The 23,009-nt window shown below is 37.4% G+C and overlaps 1 protein-coding gene across 5 annotated transcripts in view; it reads left to right on the top strand.

Annotated features, from left to right (window-relative positions):
* Positions 1-1,055: 1,055 nt before the first annotated feature.
* Positions 1,056-23,009, top strand: part of LOC105199542 (paired box protein Pax-6) — a 146,255-nt gene continuing 124,301 nt past the window's right edge. For 2 of the 5 annotated variants that reach the window (XR_003269194.2, XM_026139001.2), the window contains exons 1-2: positions 1,058-1,913; positions 12,262-12,385. Coding sequence is in view for 4 of the 5 variants with exons in the window: in XM_026139001.2 (XP_025994786.1) it covers positions 12,373-12,385 (13 nt within the window). In the remaining variant the exon portion in view is untranslated. Of the gene's footprint in view, positions 1,914-11,958; positions 12,127-12,261; positions 12,386-23,009 lie in introns of those variants that run through there. The other 3 variants (XM_026139003.2, XM_026139002.2, XM_039455050.1) reach the window with 3 other exon arrangements.

The raw sequence follows: 23,009 nt of genomic DNA, 5'->3' as shown, positions 1-23,009 counted from the left end.
CTATTATGAGAGTGGCAAATCACTTAAATAATTGCAAAAGCTCAATTTTCATTCGTAAATAGAAATATTGAAATTTTATTCTCGATAATCTAAAATCTCATTCTTTTATACGTTTAATATTTTTGGATATGTTTTAAATGTATTGCCATGCTGCCTAAAAATAAACATTTAACACGTTGTTTACATATATTAGTTATTGTAAAGAGTATTACCACTTGCTTCGGTATTATAGTCGAATTGGTATGACGCCCACACGGAACGTTTCGACAGATCCAGGTTCCTGCTAAAGAACCTTTTCACAATAAATTCTTTACACTTTCTTCTGGGATCGGGAAAAGATCTTATAGATGCTCGTTAGCACAAACTATTAAAAATTGCTCGTCAATTTAATGTGTTACATCGCGGATTTCATGTAAAGACTTGTTTTAAAGACTGACAAAATATTCAGAGCGCAATTTGCATATGAGATGGAGATTGTAGTAATAAAATTATTGTATGCACACAAACATCCAGTGTCGGCTCGTATTGGCAAATTTCTGCTTTAAATATTCTCGAAATTGATCGATTATAATAGAGCGGCATAATTCCCAAGATTTTCAAGATTCATGATTGCCAAATCAATTAACCGAGAAACACATCGGAAAAAGTAGAAGGAAAAGGAGAGAGAAAAAGAGGGAGGGAAAAGAGATAATTAAGAAATGAGGAGGGACAGGGGAGACATATCCGAGAAGCATACCGTCTTCGCGTTGCGGTTCGTCTCCGTCTGATGCCGATACGCGTATCCCCACCGGCCGCGTACGTCCTTTTTCCCGTGCGGTGCAGTGCGCGCACGTTGCCGAGCGTGCGCACTGGGCGCGTAGCACGCGCCCTCCGATGTACCTTCCGCACGGTTGAGCATCTCCACCATTCAGAATCGATGATGTCACGAAGCGGAGCCGGGATCCCCCACTCGCGTAGCGCGCCGCGAGCGCGGAGAGGGGGGCTACGCCCACCGCCCATTGGTCCAAAACGGCAGTCGGACGTACCAACACGAGGCCGCGGCTACCACGGCGGCACGACCCAACGAGAGTCCGCGAGTCGGTGCGTGTCAGTCCGTGCGTGTGCTTTACCTAATAATATTTCCAGCGCGGCTAGTCCCGCGCTCTCTCGCCTCTTCTTTTGCCCGACAGCCAGCACGCATCTCACCGCCCTCTCCTCTCTATTTTACTCTCTGTCTCTCTCTCTCTATCTCTCTCCTATTTTCTCCGCACATTCGCTGCTATACATGTATGTGTATGTACAACCCTCTCTCTCTTTTACGCTCTCCCTCGTTAGGATTTAGGCGTCCGAAGGCGTACGAGCTCTTTGCGCCGCGCCACGCCGCGTCGTCGGAGTCACCCTCCTCTTCCTCCTCTTCCTCCTCCTTCTCCGCCCCGATCTCCGACGGATCTCTCACGAAAGCGAGAGAGGAGAAGAATCACGCTGCAGAGCAGCACGTGTGCTGCACTCGCGCGGATCGGCAAGCGCGGTGCGGTTTATTATAGCCATCGGCTCTCACCACCGCCGAGAGCCCGCCGCGTGCGATAGCCGACGTGAAAGTCGTTTTGCCACCCTCTCGACGGACCGACCGGTAAACGTTTGCAGCGCGCGACTAACCGCGGAAGTAAGGGGGTGTCCTCGCGAACGAGCGAACGAGAGCAGAGGCCACTGCGCCGATTGGAGCGATAAATCGCGGAGTCCGCGAGTCGAGTCGGAGTGTCGGATCTCGCGCGAGTGACAACAGAGCCACGGACCCGTGACTCGCGCCCCTGGGGACTGTGATTCATATATGCGAGGTGCGACGAAAGCAGGAACAAGCGGCTAACGGATTGGCAGTGGTGTCGAACGAGGACGTCGGAGGGAGGACGGGCACCGTCGGCCGTCGGCAACTCTTGGTACGTGATCACGTGTTTATGGAGGGGCTCTGATTAAGGATGTTTTAGCCATACGTTTAAAGATTGCAGCCTTCTTAAGTTTATCTTTTTCTTTCCGAATCAATCACAAAAAATTTTTACCGCGAATGTCCGAATTTTGGTTGTCCTGAAATCAGCTGCAAAGAAAAAGAAAAACGAGAAATTTGGCTTATCATGACTTATGTAATGAAAAAAATGACTATTTTGCTGCAGTTGTAAGTAAATAACTTTTAAACGAGTAAGTCGGTCGAAATTATTCAAACGTAATAAAAGAATCTATGAACATTAAAAATTTTTGACGATACTCCGAGATGTAACACATACATTCTTAAAGATGTTTGATTCTACAATACAAGCTAAAAGTTATCGAAATTTAAAAACTACTGGTTTCTTAAGTTTATCTTCTTTTTTTCGAATCAAAGATAAAAAAATTTCTATCGCGAATATTCAAATTTTAGTCGTGAAACCATGGCTCCAAAAAAAGCAATAAAAATTTGGCTCATAACAACTTAAAAATCCTATTTTGCTGCAATTAATATCTTTTACACGAGTAAATCCAAGAAAATTTTTGCATGAATACTTATGAGAATTTTTATTACACTGAGAAAAAAATAACTTGACTAAATTTTTTAATTTAATTAAATTTCTTCAGTTTAAATATTTATATATTTAATTTAAGTACATAAAGTACTTAAACTTTAGTTTTAACTTAAATATACTTTAACTTAAATACTTGAACTAGAAGAATTTAATCAAGTTGAAAAAGTTAATCAAGTTAATTTTTTTTTCCTCAGTGTACGTAGTATGTGTAAAAAATTTAATTTTATTCGTAATACTACTCCCACATTAAATTTGCAAGTAAATATTACAAAACGCAATTTTACATAAGAATAGTAATTACATAAGAACATTAAACAAAAATCAATCGTAGTTTAAAATTTTTAAACTAATAAAGTAATTGTTTAAAATTTACACAAATATCCAAATGTAATAATGAAATAAGTAGTAAAATTTAAAAATTTTTAATAATATTTTGAAATGTGATCATACATCCTTAAGAAGTATCGAGTGAAAGAGAATAAAATAAAATAAAATAAAATAGAAGGGTTCAAATCGGTGTTTCGCAAATTTTCGATCTTGGAAATTAGAAATCAGCTTTACGACTTGTGTTTTTGTTTATTTCTTTGTAGCAACATTAACTTATTTTAATTTTTGATTAGAAACGAAAGGAATACATTGCATCCCTTGTTTACAATAGTGAGTTGCTCTTTTTCTACAGATCTTGTTATTATATATCAAGTTGTATTAGCGGTAGAAACTGTGGAGATAGAAACAAACCCGCGAATTTTTTAACAAAATGTTGAATTTAAAATTACATTTTCACTAACTATAAGTAGTTTTCGTTGTCTCTAATTCTTTTATCCGTCAAGAAAAGACGCATTTTTCGTTCATTTGTATTGATAGCTAAACTTCAGAGGCGATTATTTTACCTATTAATAAAAGCTTACTCAGCTTTCGCTTTTGGATTTATGCAATCTTATGAATCTTGCTTTATTTATTATCGAACGATTATTTTAATTTAAGTTCAACGAATTTTTGTTAAATGTCTTTATTTTTATTTTTCCCTTTCTCTGAAATAATCTGTGATGATATGCGCTCGAAACTCGCATAGCTAAACTAGTATCTAATAAAATACAAAACTAGATATTACGATCATAATATCCATTTCCTTAATTAGATGTGCTTTCTAAGTGACTTTTCATAGAATGTTTTATAAAGAAAATATCAAATAAATTTTATATTTTGCATATATAAAACAACTAGTATAAAAAATTATAAGAAAAAATAATTTAAAAATGAGTAAAGAAATGCATTATTGATTGCATAATTTTTGTTTCTCTTTTTACAAAAAAAAACAAATAAATTTAATGCAATACAAGCAGAAATGCTAGATTCTGTTCGCTAAGAATCGAACTCGTTTGCTTATCCATAAAGAAAAGTATACAGAGAATATTAAAAAAAATTGCCCGTCACAGAGAAATCATTGATATAAATATGTAACAATCGCGACTAGGATTCTACCCGACATACCCCGGCGCTGAAGACACCGGAAGTTCAAAGAATCTTCGACGCGGCGACCCACCGGCGTCTTCAGGCACGAATGCGCTCGGCTAATTGAACATCGCGAACTCGCCGTTAATCGCTCGTTGCGCATCAAACGCCCCCGAAAATCCCGTCGGTTCATCTCGCTGATTAACACAGCTCGCGGTATCAGCCGCGGCAGGCGAATGCGCGTCGCGCGCTGCGGGAATGCAGATTGCATGCACGTAGCGTATAATACGGCTTAAAGCGTTAGGCGCTCACCATCCCCCGCGAACTCGTCGCACTACCGGAGACGAATGCGATTGAATAGCGCGTCGAATTTCCGCGACGTCCTATATACATATACGACGTAACCCTCCGTCTCTCTCTCTCTCGTTTCGGTCTCTCTTGCATGCACCATCTTGTCGTAGTGTCTATTCCTTTCCTCCGTCTCCCCTCCCCTCCCCTCTTGCACACAGTCACGGTATTATGTCGTAATTAGGCGATAGGCTTTATACGATTTGCCGTGTAAAATGCGCGAGTCAAAGAGCACCCGGAGTCTGAATGTCGAGCGCGCAAGTGTGGGACGCCCCGCGGTGACATCCGACGCGATCATTTGTGAACGCTTCTTTCCAGCGTCGTGACGGCGCATTGTGCGTCGGCTACTACGGCAGTAGTTTCTTTGCGGTAGACCCGATTCTCTAATCGGGGTGAATATACGACGGCAACGCCGTCGGTTGCTCGTAAACAACGTCGAGCCGCGCGTAGAACGTCTGAGTCGCCGCTCCTCGGCCGATATATCTCGAGCGAAAGTCGTCGCACATCTCCGCGTGAAAGTATAGGCTTTTCTTTAATCTGCTGGCGACTGTGTCACAATTTATTTGAAAACTTGTATTTGATGTTAAATTCTGTATTATAAAAGTACTGTCTTAAAGTCATGTTTTAGTATTTACTTAGAGCGATTAATGAAGTTAACGAAGAGGATATCGCTTCAACGCGCAAGTGGATTAATTCATATTTGCTTAAAAATAGAGCAAAGAGAGAGAAGATCTATTACAAATAAATTAATAAATAAACCAATTTCAGGGACTCTCTAAACTCAAACAATAATACAGACTAATAAAAGTAACAACGCGGCTGAAAGAGCGCAAATAACTTATTTATTAAAAAAAAAACTTTTATTATTCGTATCAGACTTTTCAAATAATCCTCAGCGATACTATTGGTCTTGCGAAATTGTTCTTCATATTGATGAGTCAATTACAAAATCCAAAGTATAAATTTCAAAATAATCAGAACACAAAAGAATGTAATTTGATTTATAATAGGACTAAGAAAGGTAAAGCTTTGAATTAAAGAATCTATATTTGTGGACAAACTGATATGATAAAGAACAATCGTCAACATGTTAAATTATATGTAATGATAAAATGAAGTCAGTACGATTGCAAAGTGCACATGTCAATTATTGTGTCTATTACAAATATTCATTTCTATACTAAGAAAAATTGATTGTATCAACAAGACGTATAACAGCGTATGCATGACGCTTGCGTCTTATATCAAACAGAATTTTTACTATTATATGATTGAACTCGAAAATTTGCAGCTAGAACATTTGACTGAGTTTAAAATTAAGTTATTGGTGCGAACCGGCATTAATTACAAGGATCTTTGATTAACATTTTTCCGGTTGAATCTACATCATGATTCCCGATTTATACAAGCTGGATTTTTTTGCAAATTTAGACACATAGATCTAAGAACAAATGAAATGAATACACATTGTGTTTTGGGTAGCTTTATTGCACAAGTAGGCTTTAAGGCATTACTTCGATGCCTCATCTCTTGAGATGAATTATAATCTTCTTTTACTTTCTTTCTGTACATCAATTAATGTTTTTTTTTGTTTATTATTACATTTCGATAAAGATTATTGTTGTTGTTATACTAAATTTGCTTGGAAGAAGATGAGCAAAGTGAAAACAGACGTACCGCAAGATAATCAGTCTTAGATTCATATATAAATACAACATTCTGAGAACGAATGTTCGACATGATAAAAGCCCGACACGTCGAAAAGTTAAATCGAGTTCCGCAGGAAAGAGCAACGTAATGAAAACCATTCGAAAATCCGAAGAAGAAAGTTCATAAATAACAGCAAATTGTTGCAAAAGAGCAGAAAATTGGCCGCGAACCTCCTTATAGCACGGAACGCAATTGCATTAGATTGAATTGTATTATGTTTCGAAGGAAGCCTTCCGTAAGATCTATAACCGTTTAACGCCTCGTTAACTGTTCATTATTAACGTGCCGTTAAACAGGAATAGATCCTATAAACGACGCGCGCGAATTAACGTTGATCAATGAAACGTCTTTCGATGGTCTACATCTGGAGCGGATTGGACGATTATCGGATTGATCGATATCGAAGTAAAATGAAAACGAGAAATATCGTTAAACACGTTGACTCGATCGTTGTCATACGGCAATTAAGGAAATTTTTACGAAGCTGTGTGCAAAGCAAATTTTTCCGAATGTATGCGCATTGCTGATTATGGAAATTAAAGATGAGGAAGATAATCATTGTAGAAATTGTGTTTCTGAATGCGTTAAGAGAATTTCGTACTTCAATACTCTTACGAGATTCAGAAGTAATTTGGTAATTATGGGAGATTAAGGTTGACTTGATTATTGCAGTTGTTTCGTCTATACACATGTTGAAACGCTTATTACACTATTTGTTGACCCAAGAATGGGAACGTGTAGATCTTCCTAAAGTAACAGTGACGTAAATTTGGGTACACAATGATTCAAACGTATACGTGTGCCAAACTTTTCAAAGAGATAACAAATACAGTCTTTACGTAAGGTTTTTGATAAAGAGACGATTAAATACGCCTGCGTCGCTCTGAGTGTGTAAACTTCACAAAAGTAAAAAGAAAATATACACGCAAAGACAGGTACTTTTCGGATTAATTAATTCCACGCAAAAGCTGCATACGTTACACTAAAGCGATTTATCTCTCAATCGTCCTCGATTACGCGGGGAACAGTTTATCGCCGATAATAAGCCGCCTCATTCTTCGCCGGCGTTAATTAATAATTAATGTACAAACGCACAAACGTGTACGTGCTCACGACGAACGTAATCGCGGGCGGAAGTCACTTTATACGGTAGCGCGAGCGGTTAATGCCTGCGGGGGCTGTTGGGCGTGTATTACGGGGGTAGATTTCGACGGTAGTCGCGGTAGCGACGGCGGTGGGTGCCATTAACAGTGTTTCGCCGGAAATGTAAAGCATAATGCGCCGGCAGCTCGTGGATATGGAACCTATTACCATCCGCGTGTATAATGCTACCTTTCCGCCACCGCCGCCGCCCCGTTACGCCCCTGATGCGTCTCTCACCGCGTTGCGTTGCGTTTGCGGAATGTTCAAGAAGAGTTCGAACTTGTCCCGCGATAACCAGTCCGTTCTGCCATATCTTTTCCATTAGTTCGGCAACGAACGATCTTCGATTGACAATTTGCTAAAAATTTCTCAATTTCATCAACAATCTTCCGTTTCTTTGATGAAATAAAATACGATTTTAATAATTTGTTTCTATAAACAATTAATTGTTAACTCGTGTATATCTTCGAATTTTAATTTGTTTAAACGAGGTTAAGAACAATTGCACAAAATCGAACCTTTAATTTAATAGGTAACAAGATATTATTCTTAATTTAATAAGATTAATTTAAATAATCGTAAAAATATTTAAAGAACAGTTATCAATACTGACATATTACTTTATTTTCGGGTAATATTTTTTAAGCAAAAACTAAAACTAAAACTTTATAAATTAGTGTTTTCTATTAGATGCTATATTTTTTATAATAACCGTTTATATAATAATTTTTTATAATTGTTTCGTATTTTATAATAATTAATGTTTCCACAACACAATCCAAAAAGAGCGAAAGTGAAAAATTGAATTCTAAAACTGGCACAGTAGGCAGTAATAAAATTTAGACACGGCTCTATAAGTTGACTATAAAACAAATTGATAAAATAAATAATGAAATGTATTTTTATATATTAAACAACAAAATTTGTAACAGGCTAGATAGAGAAAACGATTTCTTATTGATTTAATAAATGTTATTGTAGCCAAACAAACAAATGTTTGAATTAATAAATACATTTAATAATAGTGTTACTTTCATCAAATAACAAATGTTGTTGAATGAAGCGGTTGTTGAATGCCGGTTTATTTACAGCGATTTTATGTTCCAAACTGCACTATAAAGAAAATATGAGAGAGAAAAATATAAACATGATTGTTTTGGGAAGCTATAAAAATGATCTATTATCAATAATACATTGTTTAAATTTTAAATTATGCAATTTGCAGTAGAAAATGCAAGTTTTATTCTTGCTTTTCAAAATTTCGTTTTAAGTAAATTTTATGTAGAAAGAAACTATGTATATATGAACGTGGGTTTTTATTTCCTTAATTATTTAAATCATATTTTTATCAATATTAATACAGCACAAGAGTTTAGTTTCCGAGAAATAAAGAGATAGCTCTTCAGGAGAGCTAGAATGCCAGTATTGGCGACATTCCTCTAATGTCGAAGAAGTTACGCAGGTTTTTTAAAAATCGCATCTTATTGAACGTTCACTGAAAAAGGAATATTTAAATGAGGAGGAAAAATCATAAGAGCATCATATTTGTCTCTATAAATTGAAGCACCTATTTATATTTCCAAAATTGTGACACGTATCTTACATTGTATATTTTATAATAACGTGAAAGTAATATTTAAAAGATGTTCTTGATTGCGCATGTAATAGCTCTTCTTTAACTAATTACACTTAATTTTAACGGACTTAAATCATATGGCCAAGGGAAAAGAGTCTGCCGGAAAACCTCTGTTCCGTTGGTGATTCCACGTAAGATAGAGTCGAATTCGAGTTCACTAAATCGACAGCTTGGCGTCTTGCAAACAGAAGTGACGTGATCCTGTTTGCGCTCAGTCGGGCATAATCCGAGGTAATCCTCTTGCACAATATGCGAATGCGATGCGTTTCAACCCCCTCCCCTCACGCCCGTCTCTTTCGTATATACGTAAACGTGTGCCTTTCGCGCCTCTCGTTCGGTTCTCTTTCCTCTTCAACGTCTGTATTTCATCTCCCTCGCCGCGTCTTCGTAGCACGAGGAAGCTCTTCTCTGTATTGTAGCGCAAAGAGCATCGTGGATAATGAAAGGGAAAAAGGGAGAAGTGTCTTGTGCAGATGCTTACGTTGCTTCGCGTTTGAATGTCGTCACGATAATCTGCAGAAGTAAATTGTCTTAAAAATTATAATGTGAATTTGTGATTTTATTGCGTAAAATGTGAAAGAGATGTCTTTGCTAGCATTTTTCTTCTGCTAGCATCTAATGGAAAAATATATCGCGATTGGCATATTAATGAAGTAAAATAACACAGTGTGTGAATAGAACATCGCCGCAATAATATATATCACCGAATTATATTACACAATGCTAGTTTTTAACGGATTTAAAATTAGCTTTCCGTATCTTTGTAATAATTTCAAACTTGTGTTAAAAAAAAACTGGTTAAATTAATCCATTAAAACAATTAAATTAATACAACAACCTATTTTGTGAAATATAAACAATCCATAACTTTCATTAAACTAATTAACAAATTGGGTTACTAACATTCTGGTTAGTAGATAACTAGTCGAATTTGATTACATACTAGTTACGGTCACATTGAAAAAAAAATCTGGTTGCATTAATTATAAACTTCATGGATCAGTATATCTGTTTGAATGAACGAATCGAAATTTTTGTAGGAATTATCAAGTTCCTTAATTAATATTTATTCAAAATTAAAACTTATATTGTCAATATACTATACATTTCTCAGTTACTTCCGTTTTCGAACACAATTTTAAGAACTCGCAACAAGAAGCATTTTAATATAGTCGTAAAAAAATCTCATAATGTTACCTTTTACTTTGACCTGTGTCACGTGATTATCTTCTTGCGATCACTTAATAGCTATATTATTACATAGAATACATAGTTTGATAGTTTTAACCGGAAACTAAATTTTTATTGTTATCATACCTAAATCTTTCGGTTGTACACTAAAATATTTGATTATAATACTCGAAGAAATTCTGTTTATTTCAACCAAAATTTTCTTAATCAAACATATATTGTTAATTCAATCATGATTGTCTTTTTGCCCGTATAAAGAATCTTTTTTCATTTCATGCGTTACGTATTATCATTTTTGAATTGTTATAATTTACAAAGAATTCATGTTTTCTACATTTAAGTTAGAAAGTAACGTGTTACTGTAATCGTTATCGTTTTCTTAGCAGTAATTTAGTCGATACAGTGCTTAGCCACACTGGCAGTATTGAATAATATACATTACATATATGTTATAGACTTTCAGTACTGACAGTGTTTATTGTTAATGTTTAAAAAAATGTTTCATCTAAATTCTTAAAAATAACTAATTATTACATAAATGTAATATAAAGAAAAGCTTTCTCTTTATACAGAATAGCTTTAAAACTTCAAGTTAATAAAACTTTATTATTCATTATTACATTTAACATTGATCATCAAACAATGTAATTTTAAAATCTAAAGATCTATTGTAGCATTATAAAATGTAACAATATCGGTTACTCCTTAAAATTAATAACGGTAACGAATTATATTTTTGCGAAAAGTAACGATAACGCGTTACTTTTTTAACGCCCCCAGCTGCAATTAAGACATTTAAAATCGATTTAATTGAGCGAATGAAAATAAAGCTTTTGTAAATTAAGCTTCCGTATGTTACTTTTCATTTTCGTAATGTATTCTGCATTATATGTCTGTTGACGACGAAATTCGAGTTTCATAATACCTTTCCGTTTAAACTCTCTTTTCACGGACTGTTTTTCTTCCTATGGCTTCTCGTATGCGTTTTATCCACGGAGCGATACAACTCGTACGCTCTCAGCCGACTAACCCTTTCCGACACTAATTATCGCGCTTAGCTCCATTTTCATCCCTTCTGGTACCATCAGCTCTCACTTCACCCCTTTTTTTTCTGTCTGCGGTAGTGAAAAATACACATGGGTGTTACGTTCACGTGTAGTTTACATCTTCAACGAGCGCGATCCTCGGTAATTAAAACACTCCGTGTCGTCAATATTACGACATTCGAGACGATTCCATTTGTTTCAAGAATGAGATTTACTTTGTATTTGTAATACGCGAGGATCGACTGTTATGACGATACATGCAATCAAAGTAGTTTTTTTGTCAATATTATGTTATTTCGTCGACATTTGTTAATATTTGTCAGTAACATAAAAAAAGTAGAAATTAGTACAGTACATGAATTAAGAAACTATCTATTTTTATGACACTTACAATTTTTACTAATACTGCGATCTTGTACACGAAAATTTATCAATAATTTATCTTGTAATTCTAAATTAGTTTTTATTACATTTCACTTTAGATCCAAAATTTAACAAGATTCTGTTTGTTTCTTCAATTCTCAATTTTTCATTAAATATTCTTAATGTTTAATTTTATCATTTCATAATTCCACTGAATGTCTCATTAGTACAATCGTGTCATTTTTGTTACAGTTTGTTCTCCTATCTGTTGGCGAAAGGTTATATCTGGTTTCAGGCTCCGTATATTTGTCAACTTTTTTGCTGGCGTTTTATAAAACGCAAAATTGAAATAAATTGTCGATACGTTGCGATAGGATAGAAACGGCGAGTTTAAAGATAACAGTGCGGGAAGAGATCGGTTTATTTGCCCGCTTAAGGCGACGCACATGCGACCGCGATATGCAAATGACGCAGATTTACACAGGTGCCATAGATGCGTACAGTTTTTGAATATACAGCGCCGAATTAACTACGACGTTTGTACACGGCAGTGCGAGACAGTTCGGGTGGGTCGTCGAAACCGACAAGTGCCTGCGGGACGAGCCGCTTCAATTCTTTCGATAATCGCTTCATTAATTACCTCGAGTTGGCTCGTTGTGTTCGTCAACGTGCATCTCCCTACGTTTCACATTCATATTTCTATACTGTACGTAGTACCTTTCTTGTTTTCTCAATTACGCGGCTATTTTTAACTTTTGGAACGAAAAGGCGCTGTTGTTGCTGCCTGCAAGATAGAAATTTTCTCTAACGATATGTTAAGCATGTTAATTATGGGTTTCAGTGAACGGAAGTGTTCAAAGGCCCGAAGATTCTGCCTTCGCAGCAGCTGGGCGCTGCGGTCGCTCCATGGCCGGGCGCAACCGGCCTCATAGCTTCGGTCACTGCTGACGACATGGCACATAAAGGTAAGCCTGATGTTTTTTTCTATTTATAAAGATCATGAAATTTCAACGGTATTTGCGAATAACTTTTGAAATAAATGCGACAATGTTATTAAAAAGGTGCGTAACTGTAAACGAGCATTGTCAGGAATGTTGAATCGAACATGAAGCTTATGACTTGTGATGCTTAATTTGGAATTCTAAAATACATAAATCAATGTAAAAATCGTTACTTATTAATTGAATGATTTGGACACTATGTTGATTAATAATTAATGGCTTCGAGAATAAATCCATATATTAATCAAATTAGTAACCGAATTTGCGTCCCAGAACTTGCGCCTTACTCTCATTAGCCGCTCGATTAATTTTCTCCCGTTTTGATTAATCAAATTGTATGAGTCTAATGCTAGCGATCGGTGATAAATAAAAACAATAATCTTCAATATGTGTGCAATTAATACGGATCCAAATGCTCACGCGGTTAACATTACAATACAACATTATTGATATTAATATTAAATATGAATCGTACGGCATAAACGTTTCGATCGATTTATTGTAGCTACAAATTAGAAACAAAGGAAGTAATTGATAATTTAAAGTCGAGCATAGAACAAGTCGAGCATAGAAAAAAATCGCTGTCTCCAAAGCTGCGTATGCGATAAGAAAATTAAAGCGCGCGTATTCATCGTGATCCCTAAGAGTGTATCGAGAGATCCCCCACGTCGATCTTTGACCATATGTCAATTTCTAATCCGGCATTCCATTACAATGGACCATCACGAGAACGATTATGATAAAACCCTTACGGGGACGGGGTTCTCTTTCTCTCTTTCTCGTTTTCTTCTTTCATCCAAGAAGCATAAAACTCAACGACTTCTGGACGATGACTACGAAATGCTGATGGCGCATAACCACCATACGTGCGACGAATTCTATTTCTGCGATTGGCGTTTTGCATTAACGACGCAAATACTTATAGTACTAACGTACGCTTCCATTCTAAAGGTCCTATAATTCTTTGTGTTTCTATCCAATCATCATTGCTGGTCACTTAATTCCGTTGTTTTGGCATTCGCTCTCGTGAAATTTTAGGAAAATTACCGAAAATTATTTTCGCCATTTTGCAAAATGTCCGTAAGAGGAATCTGTCGTCTCCTTATTTTAAATAAAGAATTTCATCGTTCTTCGGAATGTTAAAAAGGCAACATCGTGACAGTTTCTGAGGTGACTGTCGCGGCTTCTTTTTCTATTAATCCGCGCGCGCACGCACTTCGCCTATTAATTCACGAGACGAAGTCTCGACGAACGTAAACTATGTCCGGAGATATTACGGATAATTCGAATTCTAGCCCCGGACGAATCGAAACGTCCGAGAATCAAGAGGGAGGCGTTCGGTTGATGGCTAAGGCGTTTAACCCCATTAGTCCTGAATGGAACCTCTCGTCTCTCTCTTCCCTCCCTCCCTCTCTCTTTCTTGTTCTCTCGTATAGCCCCTTCCCCCCCCCTCCCCCCTTCTTCCATTCTCTCTCGTTTCCTCCAACTTTCTGTCACTGGCGCTTCCTCCGCTCTCACCCACCTCTGCTTGAGCTCTCTTAACACAAGGGTCCGAAGAGGATGGGCAGACGACGTCTCAAGGCTTTCTAAAGCCGGCAACTTCTGCCTGAAACTGGCTGCTCACTTCACGTATTGATTTCCATTCTCTTACGCCTTCCAGTCCTCACGCTCCTCGTCCACCTCACCGTGTCCTCCGAACCCACCAATTCGTTCCGTCCGCGGGATCCTTCGTTCCTCCGTCGCGAGATCATAATTTCTGTTCCTTGACATCCTGATAGTCGTCGTGTAACTTAGCTAAAACGCCAAGCTAAAGAGGAGCATCCAAACGTGACATCTTTATTCAATAACTCGCGTACCTCTTCTCCTTTGAATACAAATCATATTGCAACGTATCAATTTTCGGCAGACTGTGTTGGAAAATATTGATGATTTTATCGGATATGTGATAGGGAGATGCCATAAATCTGGAAAAATAGGGAACACGCAAAACAAAGTGAAGCAGATTAATTTAGATTGCGTACTGTTATATCAAAATTTGAGGTAGCTAAAGACGTGTACACAATTTTCAGAAAAAATAATAACAGTTTGTTTTCTCTTTTTTTAATGTGTGTGTGTGTGTGTACACGTTAGTCATACTATAATTGAATTGTTTGAAATCATTCTATATCGCAATTGTTTGTTTGTTTTTCTTTTGTGTGTGTGTGTGTGTGTGTGTGTGTGTGTGTGTGTGTGTGTGGATTGTACGAACATAGTAAGTCTATAACCGATTATATATCAATTTCAATCAAAACTTTTCCCCCGGATATTCCAAAACCACTTCGTAGCAACAGTTTATTTATTAACGGTTCACTATATCGCAAAGGATTTTAATCCTGCATGTTTTAACAGACATGTACAGTGCGTAAGAGCAAGTATTTACTTTAGTAATTTGTTGAAAATAATCGTTTTTTTTTCTCGATCTTCCTCTTTCTCCCGTAAGAAGGTCTTGGTTACTTAGGTATAGCGTTTCGTGTGCGTAGGTTGTGAACAATGAGAATAACAAAAGAAATTGATAGTTCGAATATTATTGGTAATTAGTTTTGATGGAAATTAAAATTTACTCTCCATTGGACACATCTGTTGATCTAGAGTTCTTATAATTAAGTTTTTGGGTAAATTAATCGCTATAAACACTTACAATTAGATTTAGATGGCTCAACCACAATGACAAAATATCGGGACTTTTCATGAATGACTAATACATGATAAAATAATTAAAGGATAAATAAGAAACATTTTCGCTGTATAACGACGTTTGACCTAACTCTATTTGGACAATAAATTTTATAACTGACTACGATCGTTTGGGAGAAGGCTTACTTGCAACGTCTAAACACTGATTTATGTGAGCGTCTTAATAGTCACAAAGCTTTTAATATACTTCGACGTTTGTCTTAATAGCATTATGATATATTTGTTCATTTAAAGTAACAGCTGTAACTTGCGATTGTTAGTCACTGTTAGCACACTTAGCACATAACGAAGAGAGACAAGTAAGTCCGAATAGCCATGACTGTTTCATTATCACATTGTTTTAATAATCAATTATATTTGTATTATTTACATCTAATTTGAATGCTCATTATTAACTTGTTCTATACAGTAAATTGAAAATGCGATTAATGTTTTCTCAAAGGACGCCACGTAATCTAATCGTTACAACGATGAACACGTATAATACTTTTTTATATAATTTAGAAATTTTATATTTCAAAAGATAAAATCATATTTAACGACAATGAAATTATGTCATTTTGTTAAGTAAATATATATAAAGAAGATATTAATTATCACATGCTGTGACTGCGAAAGTGTAAAAGTTATTGCTCCCATGTCTAAGAATCCGTTTAATGAGCCGACAATTTGGATTCCCTTTGACGCGAAAAACTCCGCGAAGTTTCTCGGCGCGGATTAAACACCGTGGCGGCGGAATCCACAAGTGAGGAAGCGATCGGAGAGTCTGCAGGGTGCTCGAAAATCCACGAGTTATCTGACCGAGTGCGGCTCAGTGGGGTGTGTAGCGTTAAGTTGGCGTTAGCTCATCGAATCGCCTCGGATAGAGCGCCGCCGTCGCCGCCGCCACAGTGCCAACGAAGGTTTGTTTTGATCGATCGCACGTACAAATCGTATTTCCGGCCTCACCTCGCAAACGATGACAAATCCGCCTGTCCTCATTTTCCCGGCTGAACCGGGCGAGAAGGCCACGCATCACTAAAAGCATCCTTTATGCCTACTTTACGCTAAGCCGAGGTAACTCAAGTAGCAAATTAGGTGCTTACCTTTTTCATTACTTTCCTTCGAGAAAGGAGAGCGGGTAACCTGTAGATTGTAACTTGTCTTGCCTTCTTCGTGCAATCTTGTCGTTATAAAAGGATTAAAGTATCGTAACGTTGCTTTTCTATATAATTCAAAGTGTTTCCAATAGTAAAACAAACACATTTGACAATAAGATATTATAATTATGATTTTGTTATATTAAAGTACATAAAGAGAATATCGATTACTAAGCTCATTCATCTCTCATAGGATCATAAAAGCAAAACGTTAAAGTTACGAGAGTTAGTAATTAGAAATAGGCGTGGGAAGAAGGCATTTTTATCACGCCTGTGATTTGATTTTTTTTTGCAATATAGTTAAATGGATGAATTATTTTTACTTTGAAAATTATTACACGAGAGAGGGATTTTAATAAAAATAATTCTTGGATTTAAATTGTTAAAAGCAGAGTCGAATTTTAATATAATATCGTTATTTTGTGTATGCAGCTTATGTTTTTACCATTTATAAATAGCGGTATCGCGTTTGACTTGCAAAAATAGAATTTGCTCTTTTTCATGGACATGATAAAAACGTTTGCATTACACAATTCAAGTTTAGTCACTATATTCAGAGAAAAAAAATCGTATCGGCAACTACACAACATTTATGAGGACTTGAATTGCGAGTCGAAACGTTTTCGAGAACAATGTAACTTACGTTATTAGCGTTACATGAGTCTTTCGATCGTTCCGATTAATAAACAAATATTTAAAAGTACAAAAACATCTAGTACCGATTCTTATTAGTTAAAAATACCTTGTTAGATGTTGAGAATTTGTATATAGAGTCTCTAACTTCTTTAATTATTTAATTTATAAATTTATGAACAAATAGCACCTCAACTACATATTAGAGTTGTAATAAAAACACTAATAAGCTATGAACTAAGAAAATACAGTAATATTAATTTATAGTAAGATTATTGGATAAACTATAGAAAAGTATTAATGCAGTAATGCAAATGTAGATGACGTAAAAATTAAACCGACTGACAAGATCTCTCGTTCGCATTTCTAGCACTCAGGGCTTTGCACTACTGCTCCATTGCTCTCATAGTTATACTGGTCGTACACTTAATCGGTCGTACGTGGAAGCATATAATTGTCATAACGTAATTATTTTTAGTAAATTCCATATATAACTATGTAATTATAGTGCTATTTCACTATAAACTAATTGCACAAACATTGTTCTCGTGGCGATAAGAACCATCTCATTGCAACTAAATCTTTAGTTGCATTAACTACAAAATGGTTTATTGAGCTATGTACATTAATTCTATAATTTTATCATTGCTATGCATTTTTCGCCGAGTGTGCAGAATTTCTGCAAAGAATAGAAAGTTGTCATCCGATAATGCCAAACGTAGATATTTTACATATCGCTCGTTTATACATCGTATATATATCGTATAACTTTATAAGATTAGCTGGAATTCCTACGCATTGATATTAATCATAATTTGCAAATAAATTTGCGCGCTACGGTTTCCTTCGACATTCCAGCGTCATTCTGCACATATTTGTGCAGTAAATTAAATTAATTCTGTACTACCTTTGAAATATTTTTATACATCATTTCACCTCGTCGAGAATTTCACCGTGCGATTCGCACATTCTTCATAAACTTTTTAGCCGCATATCTGCGGACAATTTTTGCAAAATTGCAAAGCCACTTGACGGCATTTCCGGTGTGGAATATCTACGAGATAGTATTTAACAAAGTTTTCACGACCGTTGGGAGGGTTAACGCTTCAAACGGCGTTCTGCAACTTTCGAACTAACGATGGTCTCTTAGCCGTAATTCCTGACGAGAGTTTCCAAAGTTTGGCAAATCGTCGCGTTTCCGCACATTTGTCCTGCTCCGTCGCGTAAAACGAGGAGGCGCACCTAGTACTTGTCGCGAGTAATCGCGCGCGTAACTTGGCGATCAAATTTCCGAAAAGCGAACTGTGCTCACAGTTATTTCATACGTTCTTCTTGTTTATCGCGCAAATAACATTTGCTCGATTTCGCATATAATCGTGTGTAAAAATAATTTCAATAATATTTTAAAGAGCAATTTAAATTTTGTGTAAAGATATTTATTTAAAGAGTTGAAAAATTCAATCAATTTAACAACTTTTTTTCTTAGTATCGAGTAAAGAGAGAGATTTAAATCCAGACAAGCGAAAGTAACTAAAGAATTATTTACCGAAAATTGTATGCTGAGAAGGAAAAGTTGTCAACTTGATTAAATTTTTCAGTTGAAGAGTGTTTATGTATTTGACTTAAATACATAAAATACTTGAACTTCAGTTTAAGCATTTGTATATTTAACTTAATTACATATATATATAGCTTAAATACACAAGTACTTAAACTAAAAAAATGTAATCAAGTTGAAAAATTCAGTCAAGCTAACAACTTTGTTTCTTAGTGTCGATTGCAATTTAATAATAATCCTCTAACATTAGTTCCATTAAATGCTTTTTTCTAATTCTTTTTAAGTACACAGAAAAAAAATTAATATCAAATCAACAATTTATTGTTTCATATATAAGCAAGAATACAAAATCTTCTTGGAAAAATTTATAATCTTAAACAGACATAATTTTTTTACATGAAGAGAAAAATTTTCTTTATGTAAGCAAATTATGTCAGTTTAAGATTATAAATTCTTTCAAAAAGATTTCATATTCTTGCTTATATATGAAACAATTGTTGATTTTTAAATTGTTGATTTGATATTAATTTTTTTCTGTGTAATAGAATTCGGTTTTATTATAGTGATTACTTGTTTCTTTTTGTCATTACTATCACATTCTTTTTACCACCTTTTATTTACGAGCAATACTATATGCAGGACCATTAATGGATAGCACTATACGCATCAAAATAGTAGTTGTCATCGGAAAATCCACTCAGCGGCTCTTCGCGCGGCAGACGGCAGGGAGGCGTTGAGCCTTCTGAAGAAATCCGGAAGTTTGGCAAATCGTTCGGCCTCCGTTTTACCGCGTGGATTCGACTGTCGGCACGACATTTCGCCGACGACGAATCAACCACCCTCGTGCAGGAGCTGCTTTTACGCGTAAGGGACGACACGACGAAGCCGGAGGATGAGCTCGGGGGGAGGGGGGCGACGGGACAGCGAAATAAGAATAAGAAAGGATAGCGCCCGGCTCTTCTCTTTTCATTCTTTCTCGATAAGGCGAGTCAAGACAGAAAAAGACAAAAAGAAAAGGAGGTGGAGGTGCAGGAAGAGGAGGAGGAGGAGGAGAAGGAGAGGGAGGAGGGTTCTCCCGAAGCATTGATCGTTTCTGAATTCCGAGTAGATGGCAACCCCCCGGGCGGTTCTTCACCCTCCAGCCTTTCTCCCTCGCAGCCTCAATATACGTACTCGTCTTTCGTACGTTACTGCGGCGAAAGAGGAAGAGCAAAAATATGAAAACGCCAGGAAGACGGGGCAAAAGCGATCGCAAGAGAGAGAGAGAGAGAGAGAAGGAGAGAGAAAAAGATAAGAGAGGTACGCTCTTTAAAACGGTTCTCGGTTCGTTCAAAACAGATAGAACTCCTACGCTTTTGATCCCGCCGCTTTCGCTCCGCTGACGACAGGTCTTGCACGGTTTTTATTTAATTAATTCTTATCTCTCACGCGGCAGACGTGATAATTTTTTTTTTTTCCTTCATTAATAATCGGAAAGATCCATAGTCGAACAACAATATTAACTTTACAAGACTAATAAACTGTCTGATAAACTGGCGTTCTCTTTCTTCCTCGCGCGAGACAAAGGGAGAAAGAATTAAACTTCGTTGAAATTAAAAAATTGTCCGAGACTCCATGTGACACGCCGCATTATGAAATTACGAAAGATGAACTGGGAATATTCGAGCAATAAATCGTCAAGAACAATTCTCATTTATCAGAGTGAATTAAATAAAAAAAAGAAGAAGATATTAAAACCTTACAGTTATCCGCAAAAGGACACTCTCCCGAAAGCTATCGAGACGTTTTCTTCACGTCGCAATAATTTTGCACATCCTCTTACGCGCACGACTCACCCCGAGCTACCGAAGCTACCTCGCAGTTACTCGCAAACGTCCTCATGCCTTTGCCGGTCTCCTCCTGTTTCCTGAAGTATCGAGTGCTTCTCCACCGCTGTCATCATCGTCGTCGTCGTCGTTGTCGTCGTTTCCACTTCTGCGGCATCGCTGGAAAACGCTGAAGATACGCGTTATTTCAGGCGGACGGAGCGCGCCCTTCCTCCACCTCCTCTTCCTCCTCCTACGAGAAGCGGCGGGATCTCGAAGAGGGCGAGAGCGGAGCAGCCAGCCGCCCGCGCCGCGTCGCCGCCCGGCTTTTACGACTATCTATCGAAGCATTTCGTACGTGGACTGGATACGTGGTGGATTTTCCAGGGTCCTCCGCTTGGCCCGGTTGCGCCACCGCGTTGCGACTACGAATTCCTCGGAACGAGACTCCCCCGTTTACGTCTCCCTCCACCACCGAGGTGCACCGAGAAGCGCAAAATGTGTGCTAGCCACCCGCTTCTGTTTGAAGAGGGAATTTCACAGTCGAATACGCCTGATGTAAGACGCGCAGTCCACATTCGACTGTCTCACGAGCCCCGCGAAGAAAACTGCCCTTCGAAAAAGTCCCCGACAGTCACTTCCGGCGGCTAAAGCGACGGTCGAAGTCCGCATCGCGTTCGCGTAGCGGAATCGCGGCGCAACGGTTTAAGGAATCTCAAATAACAGTCTTATTTTGCACGTGCAATATTTCGTTGCTCGAGATCGGCTTACCAAACGTATTCTGTCAGATACCGCCGACGAACACTTCGCCGAACGTCCCGTGGTTTTAACATGCTGATATCTTAAATCTCCCGTTTCTCTGCGCGCCCGCGAGTGTGTGGAGAAGCTCTCGCTCTTAATCTCGCGCTTATATTTATCTATTCTCCAATAAAAGGAAGTGCCACCGAGACGGTATTAAAGCTGGGAGCTCATTAACGCAGCGAAAGAAAAGAACGAGCGGGCCGACGACCCTAGCCATTGTCACGACGTGAAGCTATTGCTATGGGAATTTCATGGATTCTCCGCGGCCGTCGCGAATAATGTCCCGATCGTTTCACTGATTTAACACCGGAGTGAGGGCAAAGGGGAAGAGGAAGAGCCGAGGAGGGACGACGAAGCGCGATTGGATATTCTCTCTAAACGGCAAGACTTGACCGCACTTTAGATTCTGCCGCCAAGTTTTCACGAGTCCTTCGTGAAACTATTTGTTCTCGACATTCTGCGCCGTTGAAACTGTTACAAAACACTTGCGACGGTAGCAGCTTCGATTTGAGCCACGGACATGTAGCTTAAAATAAGCATATTGATTTTATTATATGGAAAAATATTCGACACACACGTGATTCTTCGAAAAATATCTGCTTTCAGCGATTAAAATCGCTTCAGCGAAATTAAATTGATATATTATATTTTGATTGTAGTAATTATGAGATGTAACGAAATATTTTCAACCTCGAATTTCGTAAAATTAAATTTTATAAAAGTCAATAGCTTCTGAACGTGTATATAGACGCAGTAAAATACAGACACAGTTTTTTTTTTATGTCAAAGCCGATTGTTGTTAAATTTTTTTTCTTGAATTTTTAATATTTAATTGTTAATTTAATATAATGTGATTATGTTAGTTGAACATTTCGTGTTAAATTAATTTCTTAACGTTAAAATAACTCAATTTATGAGCGAATACACAAATAATATAGAAATAATGTTTTAAATGTTTTAATGTTTTAATATAGTTTTAATGTTTTAATGTTTTAATATAGAAATAAAGTTTAAAATAAATGAATAAAATGTAAATGTCAATATATCATGTTAATTTTCGTAAAAAAAATATGTTTGTACAGTTTATTTGTGTCGAAGCGTTACATTTTGTTGCATTAATTTTTTGCATAACATTTATATTACTTTCTAACGTGTTCATCTCGTGCCGAATTAACACAAACATTTAATTGGACCGTTTGGAACATGCGACATATATTAAATTTAAAACAAAATATTTTCCAACCGTGGACGTTTTAAAGAAATTTGACTTCGCGAGAAAACTGATGATCGCTTCTATTGATGAATTCCCTGAATTCGAGTCGGCGAAAGTGAAGCAAGTAAACAAACGTGGACGAAATGCGCCACGATGTGATTGAGGAAAGTATTTATTCTCTAATGCCTCCCGCAGATATTTCCAAGATACCTTAAGCCATTAGATATTCTCTCGCATTACTCATCGTTCTTTCGCGCTCGCGCGCGTATGCATTATTCCGTTCTAACTATGTAGCCCCGACGGGGAAACAAAAAAACTGTCACATAAACGCGCCCTCTCTCCCTCTGATACCGAGGGTGACGACGAGAAAATGGAGACGGTGTGAAAAGCTACCGCGACGACGACGACGACGACGACGACGACACCGTCGCCACGACATCGGCGTCGACGGGCGTCGCTTTTGTCCGTCCCCGGGACGAGCTCACACAAGCATGACGTTAATCGACGAGACGAGCCTCGGAAGCGTTTGAGAGGGTAAACGCGGTTAAGCCAGCGTTGGAAATTCCTTCACGTTTCACCATCTTCTTAACTTACAGCGAATTTGCTAATCGGCGTATCATCGTAAATGTCACGTTACGCAAAAGTCACATGATCATTCGCGTTGTTACTCTGCATCCTGGATGCTCTTTCCAGAAGGAATGTTACG

Source organism: Solenopsis invicta, chromosome 1 (genome assembly GCF_016802725.1).
Source record: "Solenopsis invicta isolate M01_SB chromosome 1, UNIL_Sinv_3.0, whole genome shotgun sequence".
In the NCBI taxonomy this organism is placed as follows: Eukaryota; Metazoa; Arthropoda; class Insecta; order Hymenoptera; family Formicidae; genus Solenopsis; species Solenopsis invicta.
This window is presented reverse-complemented; position numbering and strand designations above follow the sequence as displayed.